At 48.7% G+C, this 13848-nt stretch overlaps 1 protein-coding gene across 1 annotated transcript in view; it reads left to right on the top strand.

Annotated features, from left to right (window-relative positions):
- The window catches only part of PDHX (pyruvate dehydrogenase complex component X), a 73044-nt gene that overhangs the window by 55401 nt on the left and 3795 nt on the right, over positions 1-13848 (top strand). The window contains exon 9 of the mRNA XM_040409725.1: positions 5496-5654. Coding sequence (XP_040265659.1) covers positions 5496-5654 — 159 coding nt within the window. The remainder of the gene's footprint in view (positions 1-5495; positions 5655-13848) is intronic.

Genomic DNA, 13848 nt, shown 5'->3' with positions numbered 1-13848 from the left:
CCTTCCTACACCCGCTCTGTTCCAGCTCCACTGCTCATTCCCCCCTTTCCCAGGCCGCAGCCGGTCCCCGGCCTCAGACGTCTGACGCTGCACACTGCTGAGGTTATGAATTGGCTGCAGCGGTATATGGGACGAGAGGATGGTAGCAGCAGTGCTGGAGCGGGCGCAGAAAGGGTAGTTTTTCTTTTGTTTTTGACTTCCCTTATACTGCTGCAGCCAGTCCCTGGCCTCAGACGTCTGAAGCTGCACACTGCTGAGGTTATGAATTGGCTGCAGCGGTATATGGGACGAGAGGATGGTAGCAGCAGTGCTGGAGCGGGCGCAGAAAGGGTAGTTTTTCTTTTGTTTTTGACTTCCCTTATACTGCTGCAGCCAGTCCCTGGCCTCAGACGTCTGAAGCTGCACACTGCTGAGGTTATGAATTGGCTGCAGCAGTATATGGGACGAGAGGATGGTAGCAGCACTGCTCGAGCGGGCGCAGGAAGGGAAGTTTTTGTTTTTTACTTCCCTTATACTGCTGCAGCCAGTCCTTGGCCTCAGATGTCTGACGCTGTTCACTGCTGAGGTGATGGATTGGCTGCAGTGGTATATGGGATGAGAGGATGGTAGCAGCAGTGCTGGAGCGGGTGCAGCAAGGGAAGTTTTTATTTATTTATATATATATATCATATATTTTACCAGGCAATGGACAGTTTAGAAGAAAAGAAAATCTGACAACCCTTTCAGTATGTGGACTGATTCCCTTGAGTATAAGCTCACCCTAGGGTGTTCCACTGTTGGACGCCAGTAAATTTCTAGAATCTTCTGTGGAACCTGTTCAATTCCGCTGCAGCGCCACCACTGGGGAAATTAAGCATTGCATGCTGCCCATTGTAATCAGTGCGTTATCCATGCAATGCAGAGACCTGTCGGGTCTTCCAGAGAGAAGAAGATGCTCTTGGCTCCAGGGTTTTAATGGAGGTCCCGAATGAGGGGCCACATCTACAGACAGTGGCTTCAAACCAAATCTTCACGTACAGATTAGACTCTGAGATTATTGGGCTGACATGTTTCTAAATCATTACTAGATCAGAGCGATGCCCTAATACGTATAGTAGTGAGTATAACCGCGTCCTCGTTACAGGCGGCGAAAAAAGAAAGCACTTCCTGCTTCTGTGCAGTCACGTGGTGTATCACATGATCCCTCTTAACCAGTCCGCAGCTCTAAAAAGGATCACGTGACTTGCACTCAGACCGTATCATGTGACTTGCTGAGGCACCATGTGATACAGCAAAGAAAAATCCCATAATCTGGAAAATCTGCTAACCCAGGAGCAAACCCGTGGGCTACACTGGGCTGTATTCTGTTTCACGTTGCAGCCATCTTGCCGTGATCTGCCTCGTGCTGGAGGGGACAGGAAAGATGGCGTCCTCTGTGGTCAGGGCCGGCGGCTGGGCACATCTGCAGAGTGCACCATGTAATGAAGACCTGCGTTGCAGTGTATTACATCAGGCACCGTGCAGAACGTTCGCCTCCCTATTTGTCACGTGGACATCTGCTTGACTTAAAGTGCACCTGTCACCACCAATTAGCATGTCCTGACGCAGTGGAGCATAGTCACCCAGCGGGCTGGAAACGGGGATTATTGTGGTAACGGAAATGAATTCAAAAACGCCTTAAAGGGGTTGTTCAGGATTTTATTATTGATGACCTATCCTCAAGGTAGGCCATCAATATCGGATAGGTGGCGGTCCGATATCTTTCACCCCCGCCAGCTGTTTTAGGGGTGGCCTCGGAGCTACACAGTGCCATGCGTTGTATAGTGGATGGAGCTGGTTACTGCAGTGCTGATTCCACTGAAGTGAATGGGAGCCGCTGTTTCCACTACATACTAGAAGCAGGTGTGTATTTCCAGCACTGGAGCTGGTCGGTGGGGTTGTGTGTCTTCAGACCCTCAGTGATCAGACATCGATAGCCGATCCTGAGGAAAGGCCATCAATAGAAAAATCCTGGAATACCCCTTTAAGGGTTGCTCACAGTCTCTGCCCCTGTTGCCTTTCTGGTCTTATCTGCTTGTATTTATATTTGACTGTATACAAGTCTCGGATGTGGACCCCCCAGAACGCCCGGTGAGGTGGCCCACTGGTTGCAACATCCAGGAGGAGACATGTCTCTCTGTCTCTCTCTGCTTCTTTGGTTAAAGGGCATCTGTCAGCAGTTTTGTACCTATGACACTGGCTGACCTGTTACATGTGAAGTTGGCAGCTGAAGACATCTGTGTTGGTCCCATGTTCATATGTGCCCGCATTGCTGAGAAAAATGATGTTCTAATATATGCAAATGAGCCTCTAGGAGCAACGGGGGCGTTACCATTACACCTAGAGGCTCTGCTCTCTCTGCAACTGCTGTGCTCTCTCATTGACAGGGCCAGGGGAGATGATGTATTCACTGCCTGGCCCTTTCAATCAAAGTGCAGAGGTCGCGGCAGTTGCAGAGAGAGCAGAGCCTCTAGGTGTAATGGTAACGCCCCCGTTGCTCCTAGAGGCTCATTTGCATATAATAAAACATTGTTCTCAGCAATGCGGGCACATATGAACACGAGACCAACACAGACGCCGTCAGCTGCCAAGTGCACATGTAACAGGTCAGCCAGTGTCATAGGTACAAAACTGCTGACAGATGCCCTTTAACTCCTAAAGAAATGAATGGAGAGAGCGCACACATGCATGGCCTCCATTCTAGGGGTCGCGGGCCATAAATGTCTAAGATGGGAATACCTCTACTACTAAGCTGAGGTTTAGGCTGCTGTTTGCATGGTCCTCTGTGATCCCTGATCCAACAGATGTGCTATGAGTAGAATAATGGAGAGCGCTATTATTATGGAGAAGAGGAGCCTGCAAATAGCAGCCCAGATCTCAGCTTCCTTCACCCTTTTCAATGTGACTTTTGGAAGGAAGAGGCATTTTCCAGCACAGTCTGTGAAAACCTATTGGGCTGGGGATGTATATCACTGTATATACATTCTGCTGTATACCTGTGAGTACGTGATGACCGTCACTTTATATGTAGCACTGTTCAGGCGCAGTTACATTTAGCAGCCCCCCCGCCGTGCACATTTGGTCTCCAGCACCTTCACCTGTTTTTGATTTGCCTCTTTTTATGACCCATGGAGCGGAACCATCTTTATAGCTGTGGATTGTGGGAGTTGTAGTATGAGCACAGGTGGCAGCTCCCTCCGGGTAGTGCCGGATATTGAGCACATGCAGAGCTCTTTTCCCTCGTAGCGTCTCCCAGAGCGGCAGCGACGTTCAGCCCCCCCCACCCCCCGCCAGCAGCCGGCTAATGAGCGCCAGTACGGCACGTCTCCTCTGCCCGTGTGTACTGGGTAGGAAAATTCATTTTCACCGGCATGGGGCATTTCGCAGAGGAAACAAATGTATTCCTTCTGCCATTATTTTAATTTTCTAAAACGTAATCTTTGGGGAGTTCCAGTTGACTGGCTCTTTTCCGTTCGTCTCGCTCGCTCCGCGTGAGCCGCACCGCACCGCTCTGCTGTTCCTGCATCACAGGGATTTGCCCATATGCTGCGGTTTGTATCGGAGTGGAGGCACGGCTCTGCACTGTGCGCCATGCTCTTATAAAACACGTTTACAGGTTTTTGCCTCTACACAGTAAATGTATATCAGAACGAGGTATAAGGTATTGTGTTCCTCGTGCCTCGGTTGTATTCCCGGCTCTTATGGATTAGAAAATTGTGCAATTTGCCATTGACAAGAATAAGAGCTGCACTTGCATGTTTTTTTTCAATGGAGTAAGGCCTCATGCACACCACTGTTGTTGTGTTCCGTATCCGTTGTTCCGTTTTTCGTGATCATCTGCAGACCCATTGACTTTCAATGGGTCCGTTGAAAACTCGGCTAATGCACCGTTTGTCATCGGCATCCGTGGTTCCAGTCCGTCAAAAAAATATAACCTGTCCTATTTTTTTCACGGAAAACGGTTTGCGGACCCATTCAAGTCAGTGGGACCGTGAAAAAACGCGGAGGCACACAAGATTGTCATCCGCGTCCGTTTTTTTTCCTATCATTTGCATGGCAAACTTGACTTAGACTTTTTTTTACTTTCCTTCATGTCTGGTGATCCTCCAAAAATAAAGGAAGACACACGGAAACGGATCACGGAACACAACAACGGTCGTGTGCATGAGGCCTTGGTGCGATTAGCGGCCATAATTTTCTTCGTAAAGCAATGAGGTCTGACTACAAAAAAAACAAAAAATTAAAATTCCTCTCTATCCCATACACAGGAGAATGTTCCCCATATTGATCAGCTGTGATCTGTGAGGAAACCTGGCAGTAAATATCCAATTTCCCTGCAGCGCCACCGCAGGAAAAACGAAGTATTACGCAATGTCCATACTAATGAAAGGGCTGACAGTGTGATGCACGGCTGTGCTGGGTCCTCCAGAGCAAGGGACGCTCTTTTGTAGCCACTCTCTGGATAAGAAGAGGATCCAGAGCAAGAGGACCCCCTCTATTAGTGGGTTGTTACAGGTTATGCCCTATCCATAGGTTGTAGGAATACCCCGTTAAGTCTATTAACTCAGGGTTCCCTAATAGGGTTAAGAAAATGGGTTTTGTAAACTGAAGAGCCCCTCTAAATGGGGTTTCTCTCTTTTATAAGAATTTCACCGTTTCAGGTGAACTGCAGTACCAGACCCAGCCTTGGACAAGTGTGGTGCTGTTTGTAAAAAAAAAAAAAAAAAGGCACCCTTTTCCTGATCCTGAACATCCCCTTTAAAGGGGCATTTCACTTTTGTGATATTGATGACCTATCCTCGGGATAGGTGGGGGTCTGACTCTCGGCACCCCCACCGACCAGCTGTCTGAGGGAGCTGCAGCGCTCACCAGAGATCTGGCGAGCGCCGCATACTCCTCGCAGTTTGCCAAGCACAGCGCCAGCGTCCATGTTTCACAAGCCCCTTCACTTGAATAGGATTGAACTGCCCCTAGGTCCTAGGCCATGTGACCAATGGACCGTGTCATCACTGGCCTAGAAAGAGGCCTTAGCGGTCACAGAGCACCCCCAGCCTCTTCATACAGCTGATCGCCAGGAGTCGGACCCCCAACAATCTCCTGGGTATAGGCCAGCGATATGAAAATCCCTGAAAACCCCATTTAATGCTATAACCGTACTATTACTCCACCCCTCCTTCTCACTTGGTAATTTGTGGACATTGAGTAACACTTGACTACACAGGTTTTTTGTTTGTAGTCTGTAACCATGGTGACACACAGATCTTCATAGGCGCTGTATACTCAGAACAGTAAAGCTATTATTAATCCAAGGCCATTTGCAACAAAATTTCATTTTTCTTTCAGCTGTAGTAGTAAGAAAAAAAATAATGCAAATGTGTGCATGCCCTTTAAGCAGCGATTGTCTCTGACACGGCCTGTCTGGAAGCTGTGACTGTTCTTGGACACCATGTAATCTGTGCTTTTCCTCCCATCCCTAGCAAATGCCCGAGGTAAACGTCACTTGGAACGGCGAGGGGCCACGCCAGTTGGAGTCCATTGACATTTCTATCGCCGTGGCAACTGAACGAGGCCTAATCACTCCTATAATAAAGCAAGCCGGCAGCAAGGGAATTCAAGAAATTGCCGACACTGCGAAGGTAAGATAAGCGTCTAGAGGGGGGGGGGGGGTTGTCACAGCTGCCTGACGGCGGTCCCCCTCTTGTACTCAGGGCAGGCAGGTGGGCTTCTTACAGTCCAATCTTGGCATTTATGCAAGGACGCGATGTGCCATGATTTTACAGATCACTGTTTGCTGCTTTTGAATAGAAACCTAGGACCTAGACGTCCTGGAGGACTCGTTGCAGTAACGAGCCGTCCATCGCTGTATCAGTGAGAACATTGGGGCTAACTCCGTGGGGTTCCGTGCCTCTGTTCCGCAACGACCTTCCGGATTGAGTACCCTTTCAAGTGAATGGGTCCGCATCCGTGATGTGGTGAGCACACGGCCGGTGCCCTTATATTGCGTACACGCTGTTTGCGGGCTGCAATACGGGCACGGCCGTGTGCATGAGATCTTAGACCATAGGATCAGTCATCAGTATCAGATTGGTGGGGCTCTGACTCCCAGGCCCCCGACAGTCAGCGCTGCAGTAACCAGCCTTGGCCATTGCACTGTGGGTGGAGCTGTGTAGTTCTGGTGCCAGAGCTCCTGCAAACAGCTGATTGGGGAAGGAGCCCTTCAGATCTGAAGTCCAGGAAAGGGGGTAGTCTAGTTTCAAGATGAAACCGGATGAAGCTGCAATGAACAGGTAAGTACTTACCTGCCAGATCACGTACTGTCGCTCTGGTTCTCGCTGCTCTGTTTACCTGACTGCAGTTGTCACAGTGACCGCTGCAGCCAATCACTGGCCTCTTCAATACAGCCCACTGGGAGGACTGGGAGCGGTGGTGCAGGATCTGGCAGGTAAGTACTTACCGTTCTTCACTGCAGTTTGATCCGAAGTGTTGTTCGGTGTCATCCTCAGACCAGACAAACCCTTTAAACCACATCCCCTTGTTGAGCAAGTGGATAATGATGTGCTCCATCGACTCCCAGTGACTCAGCTTGCCTTTATTTGGAAGGGTGCATGACTGGCTTATAATCATAATGAGCAGAGTTTTCCTATAAACCCTGGACCCCCTGCCACCTCCTTCTGTCAATCAGCGGGGCCACATTGGCCGGGCCCCACAGATTGGAAACTGATGGCATGCTTACACCCCATTGTGGGAACGCACTTGCGTCTAGATGTCCTCCGCGCTGTGCAGCCGCCCCTCTTTTCACACTAGTATGTGTAATCTGATGCATTTCTGTCCTCTGACACCAGGGGAGTTTAAAGGATTTTTGCAGGGACTTGCAGACTGGTATTAAGTCTGTATCATCCCGGGAACAACCCTGCTCGTAAATGCACACCCTCTGATGTCATCACTTCCCAGATTATTTTTAGTAAACTACAGCCACAGTGTTCAAGTTTTATCTGTTAGATGTCAAGAAAGATGGAGGTTTCATGGTTTTTAAGCTATAGATCCCAGCATGCATCCGTTTTTTTTTATGTTCTAAAGCATTTCTTGTGCAGGTATGAAAGGGTTAAGAATCGTACTGTTACAGATCAGTCGGTCAGCTGTGTCTGACCGCACAATTGTGGCTCAGAACCAGATTACATCCTCAAGTCAATGAGCGGAACCATTTTATCAATAGGCAGTCACATGCGGCTCCGGTCACACAGCCAGTTATAATGATGTTACATTACCCGACCTACAGGATCATAAAGCCCGGTCCAGAGGGCAGTGTGTGACATTGTTCTCCTTCTGATGTGACACTAATATAAAATGTCATTTATATGGACAAGTAACTATGTAAATATATGACATTACTTATCCTGTACTGATCCTGAGTTACATCCTGTATTATACTCCAGAGCTGCACTCACTATTCTGCTGGTGCAGTCACTGTGTACATACATTACTTACCCTGTACTGATCCTGAGTTACATCCTGTATTATACTCCAGAGCTGCACTCACTATTCTGCTGGTGCAGTCACTGTGTACATACATTACTTATCCTGTACTGATCCTGAGTTACATCCTGTATTATACTCCAGAGCTGCACTCACTATTCTGCTGGTGCAGTCACTGTGTACATACATTACTTATCCTGTACTGATCCTGAGTTACATCCTGTATTATACTCCAGAGCTGCACTCACTATTCTGCTGGTGCAGTCACTGTGTACATACATTACTTATCCTTCACTGATCCTGAGTTACATCCTGTATTATACTCCAGAGCTGCACTCACTATTCTGCTGGTGCAGTCACTGTGTACATACATTACTTATACTGTACTGATCCTGAGTTACATCCTGTATTATACTCCAGAGCTGTACTCACTATTCTGCTGGTGCAGTCACTGTGTACATACCTGTACATTACTTATCCTGTACTGATCCTGAGTTACATCCTGTATTATACTCCAGAGCTGCACTCACTATTCTGCTGGTGGAGTCACTGTGTACATACATTACTTATCCTGTACTGATCCTGAGTTACGCCCCTCATCACACCATGCTTTAAATTAACTGCAAGCCCACTCCATGATGTCACCATATCTACCTGGCAGCTCACCGCACCCATGTCACTGCTGAGACCTCTAGATGTCATCGCTGCCACCTCTCCCTTCCGTGAAAGCACTCGAACCATTGCAGAACGCGTCGCTGATGGAGGAGGTGTCACGTAGCCCCAGACAACACCTGGTCCTACAGCAGTTGGGGCACAGCAATTCTCAGCATGCCCAACCTGCATCCCTCCAGCTGTTGAAAAACTATGACTCCCCAGTGTGCCTGGACAGCCTATAGCTATTATGGCATGCTGGGAGTTGTAGTTTTGCAACAGCTGAAGGGCTGCAGGTTGAGCATCCCTGCTCTTAGGCTTGCCAGGTTGTGTAGATTGGATATAGTTGGAGCAAAAAACCCTCAGCTGTGAGAGAGAATAGGTTTCAAGTGCTGTTTCTATTCACTGACCACAAGCAGAGGTTCTGAAAACCGGCTTACAAATGCATCTTAGGGAATTGCTGGTCATGCAGTTCCCCAGTATAAGGTTTACATTGGCTCCAGTGTGACTGCAGTGTGCTCGGTGCCATCTGATCACAATAAAACCCCGTGAGCTGACAGTCCGGCGGAGACGCTTGTGTAACTGCTGCCGCGCCTTCACCTGGAGCGGGGTGCGTCGGGGCCTTATGACTGGATTTCTAGCCGTTTTCAAAGGAGGCAATCTGTGCCTCTGGAAATAGGCGTCCGCCCCGATGCCTCAATAACCGTCATGCTGGGACATGTTCAAACAGCGTGTGCAGCGTCATGCTCCTTTCCGCCGAGGCAGGCAGCGCCTCCTACCTCCTCACTCTATTATACTCATTCATTTTTAGATAATTGTGTGTCTCTTTTTGCTGTTATTTTCTGGTTTTCTTTTAACTTGAGATCATTTCCCTCTAAGATGGAGGGGAATGGGAATGATGGCTGCCAGTTAAGACACCCTCCCAACTCCTCAATGTCACATTTTACTACGGTCAGTAGCCTTTTCAGACCCGCATCCTCCTGGACATGTATTCAGCCCAGATGCATCATGGGAAACGCCGCTCGGCCTGGCTACCAGTGCAGAATATTGGGAAATCTGAAGGCTTGAGCCAGTCATTGTTGGGATGGAGATACCATCCATGGTGCAGTGACCTCTGGACATTCATGAACTTCCTGGCCACCCACAGGGGAGCTGGATACTGAATCCCTTGAAATAAGGGGATCTGAGTGATGGCCTAGACTTAATTAAAACAAGTGAGTGCCCTAAAAATATTGATTAGGACGCTGATTGTAGGGTCACGTGACCTTGTTTGTTCTGGGTTATGCAGAAGGAAGCCATCTCTAGTGCCACCGATAGGTCGCTACCCTGTAAGCCAATGCCTGAGCCTTGAAACATGACTAGGGTCAAACCAGTGCCACCAGTCTGTAGGCGGCACTGTTCTGGAGTTTTTGCAGCTTACCAGTACAGGTTGGCTGGGTGAAATGCCTTTCGTGCAGCACTTGGAAAGGACCATCCACAGCGCCTAAATGATATCTTCTGCCGCTCCAAGGTCAGCGCTAAGAGACAGAAATTTCAAGGTAATTTCCATTTTAAGCAAATTTCCTGCTAGGGCAGAAAGTAACGTTGGTCCTTAGGCTTAGTCCAACTTGCAAAATCGCTGACCCCAACTGATGGTCTGATGTACCAGAAGGGTTCTTGCAGAAATGTGGCCCCCGTGTATTGATGAAGGGTTCCATTGGTTGTTATGATCAGACCTACCAGGGTTCAGACCAATGGACCCCCACTTATTATTGCTTTGTGTACTGGAAGGTAGACCATTACCCTGCTTTTCTTAAAAATTTCCTACTCCTAACTCACGGGTCGCAACCATTCTTATGGTCTGACATACTGGGAGTGTTCTGGCATTTACGTAGAACTGTGGCCCCCCCCGTGTATTGGTGAAGGGTCCCTTCAGTTGTTATAATCGGACCTACCAGGGTTCAGACTGAGACCCCCACTTGTTATAGCTTTGTATCTGAGAAGGTAGACCATTACCCTACTTTTATTTTAAAGGTCCTTCTCACGGGTCTTAATCAGTCTTATGGTCTGACATAATGGAAGGGTTTTGGCCTTTTACCTAGAACTGTGGGCACTTTGTATTGGTGAAGGGTCCCATCTATGGTTATAATTGGGCATACCAGGGTACAGACTCATAGACCCCCTACTTGTTATAACCTCGTATTTCAGAAGGTAGACCACTACCCTGCACTTCTTTTAAGGCTCCTGTTCCTGACTAATGGGATTTCACCAGTCTTAGGCCTCATGCACACGACCAGTTTTCTTTGTGGTCCGCAAAAACGGGTTCCGTAGTTCCGTGATCCATGTCCGTTTTTTCTTCCGTGGGTCTTCCTTGATTTTTGGAGGATCCACGGACATGAAGGAAAAAGTCGTTTTGGTGTCCGCCTGGCCGTGCGGACCCAAACGGATCCGTCCTGAATTACAATGCAAGTCAATGGGGACGGATCCGTTTGACACAATATGGTGCAATTGCAAACGGATCCGTCCCCCATTGACTTTCAATGTAAAGTCAGGAGTCCCTATTATACCATCGGATCGGAGTTTTCTCCAATCCGATGGTATATTTTAACTTGAAGCGTCCCCATCACCATGGGAACGCCTCTATGTTAAAATATACCATCGGATTTGAGTTATATAGTGAAAACTCAGATCCGACAGTATATTCTAACACAGAGGCGTTCCCATAGTGATGGGGACGTTTCAAGTTAGAATATACTAAGAACTGTGTACATGACTGCCCCCTGCTGCCTGGCAGCACTCGATTTCTTACAGGGGGCTGTGATCTGCACAATTAACCCCTCGGGTGCCCCCTCCCTCCCCTGTATTACATTCATTGGTGGCCAGTGCGGTCATGTACACAGTTCTTAGTATATTCTAACTTGAAGCGTCCCCATCACTATGGGAACACCTCTGTGTTAGAATATACTGTCGGATCTGAGTTTTGACGAAGTGAAAACTCAGATCTGAAAAAGCTTTTATGCAGACGGATCTGAAAGTAGCCTACGGACACGGATCACGGACGCGGATGACAATCTTGTGTGCATCCGTGTTTTTTCACGGACCCATTGACTTGAATGGGTCCGTGAACCGTTGTCCGTCAAAAAAATATGACCTGTCCTATTTTTTTGACGGACAGGAAACACGGATCACGGACGCGGATGAACAACGGTGCATTTTCCGAGTTTTCAACGGACATTGAAAGTCAATGGGTCCGCAGAAAATCACGGAAAACGGAACAACGGACACGGATGCACACAACTGTCGTGTGCATGAGGCCTAATGGTCTGACATACCAGAAGGGTTCTGACCATTTACTGAGAACCATTGCCTCTTTATTCCAAGGGTTTTAACTGATGGACCCCAACCCCTTCTGTCGATACATAGAAACATAGAATGTGTCGGCAGATAAGAACCATTTGGCCCATCTAGTCTGCCCAATATACTGAATACTATGGATAGCCCCTGGCCCTATCTTATATGAAGGATAGCCTTATGCCTATCCCATGCATGCTTAAACCCCTTCACTGTATTTGCAGCTACCACTTCTGCAGGAAGGCTATTCCATGCATCCACTACTCTCTCAGTAAAGTAATACTTCCTACGAGGAGGGGATGAAGACCTTTACCATGCATAATGGCCGATGATCTTCCGGGCTTCAGCAAGTGTAATAGTCTGACTGTGGATTGTGCTCCCCAAGCAGTGCTGACCGTCCCCTTATATAAGAAGCAGTGCATTTCGGGAAGCGGGTGCAAGTCGGATGAAGACGACAAGGTAGTCATCACCCACGAGCAAAGCAGAAAATAATCAAAAAGCTAATGAACGCAAGATGCAGCAGCAGAACCCTGCGGGCGCTATGGTCTATGCCACCATGTCGTCTGTTATGTCGGGACGGTTTAGTCGCCGTAAATTCCTTTACTCCTTCTAGAAAGGACTGGTGATTTCTCAAGTGTCCGCTCCAAGACCCAAGTACAATAAGCGCTCCATTGTACGTTCAGAGCACATCCTGGGTGATGAATTCAATCAGCTTCCACTTTGCTCTGCAGCCGGGAGGAGGAGATGAATACACCTCCGTATTAGACCGTGCCGAAGATCCGACCACGGAGCATCCGGATCTGATGACGCTGCGCCGTACTGCGGGAGGGATGCGAGGAATCCCCTGTAAAACAAGATCAGTGAGGACCCGGGTACTTCTGAGGCGTGTAAAATTATCAGACTGGGCCTACTTAAAACGGCCGGGGCCTAAAGTCCTGTGATGTAAAGTCCTGGACTATCCTGTTTGGCCATTTTGCTGGGTAGGAACCACTATTGGCAGCCATACTGGAGGTCACCAAAGACCCACAATAGCCTGTAAATCTGCATTGTTTCTAGATTTACATCCCTCACTGAAACCTCCCCTCTTTCCATCTTTTTCTCCTGTAAAAGTGTCAGTCTGACTTTTTGGCTGGTCAGCTTAAGTTCCTGAGATCTTGGGTATCATCGGCTGATTTGCCTACATTCATACAAGGATCTGCCTGATGCCGTCCCCTTGTGGGATAATCCCATGTTCGCTCATATGAGTCTGGTGGATGGGGCTGATATGTGGAAGCTCCATGGGGTCTGCACACTGGAAGACCTGTATGAGGGTGGGCATTTTTACGCTCCTTCTCGCAGATTCAGGACTAATTTGGTGTGCCTCGCAATATGTTTTTCAGATACCTGCAACTGAGACGCGCCCTGCAGGCCCAGCTAAGAGTGTCGGGGAGGGTTATCTCAAAATACCCTTTGATAGGAGTGCTGAGATCGCAGGGCCCGAGAGGGATCATCTCCGCCCTGTACACCCATCTGCTATGCAACCGTATGACAATATGGATGGGGCAGGGCCAGAACTGTTCCTCTCCCTGGCGCATGCGCAGTTGAGGTGGGTTCAGGAGTTTGCGCATGCGCCTGAGAGAGAAGTACCTCTGACCCCCATCTACAGCACAAGTGACGTCCCCTCCTTAGCCCTGGGCGGGAAACCTGCTAAAAGAGCTGACGTCGACGTCAGAAAGAGGAGCGTTGCGTGATCGGGTTCCTGGGGGGCAGATCCATGCAGTTTCGGTAAGTATATTACAAACTTTCTACTACAGGGGTGTTATGTGCAATTAAAGGGGTTGTCCAGGTTCAGAGCTTTATACGCCCTGATGCTCCCCCTTGCCCTGTGCTGTACCGCGCAGGGCAAGGGAATTTTCTTGAAGTACTAGCTCTCCACGGGTCAGCTAGGTGGAGGCTTCCGCCTAGCAGTGTTCCCGGTGACGTCACTGGCACTAATGGGCGGGCTTTAGCGCTGCCCTAGGCTGTTTTTACAGGCTAGGGCAGTGCTAAAGACCGCCCATTAGAGCCGGTGACATCACCGGGAACACTGCTAGGCGGAAGCCTCTTCCTCGCAGTGCCCAGGTGTAAACAAACAGCCTGTGCAATTCAGCATAGGGGGAGCATCGGAGCGTAAAAAACTCCAATGCTCTGCTCATTCATGGCGAATGAGTGCAGATCGGGTTGTGTCCGAGAAAATCCCCTTTAAAGTGGAAAAGCTGCACGAAGAAGATACTACAAGGTAATGCATGCCATTATACCGAGGCTGCAGGAATGATACAATTGTTCACTTGTATCTGCCTTTCCTTGTTGTTCTCTTCCGTCAGGGACGGGTCATGGAGGTGTGGACCTCGGCAGCAG

The sequence above is a fragment of the Bufo bufo genome, chromosome 10, assembly GCF_905171765.1.
Source record: "Bufo bufo chromosome 10, aBufBuf1.1, whole genome shotgun sequence".
NCBI classification, from domain to species: domain Eukaryota; kingdom Metazoa; phylum Chordata; class Amphibia; order Anura; family Bufonidae; genus Bufo; species Bufo bufo.
Note: the sequence above shows the minus strand (reverse complement) of the source record. Positions and strands in the feature narration are given on the sequence as shown.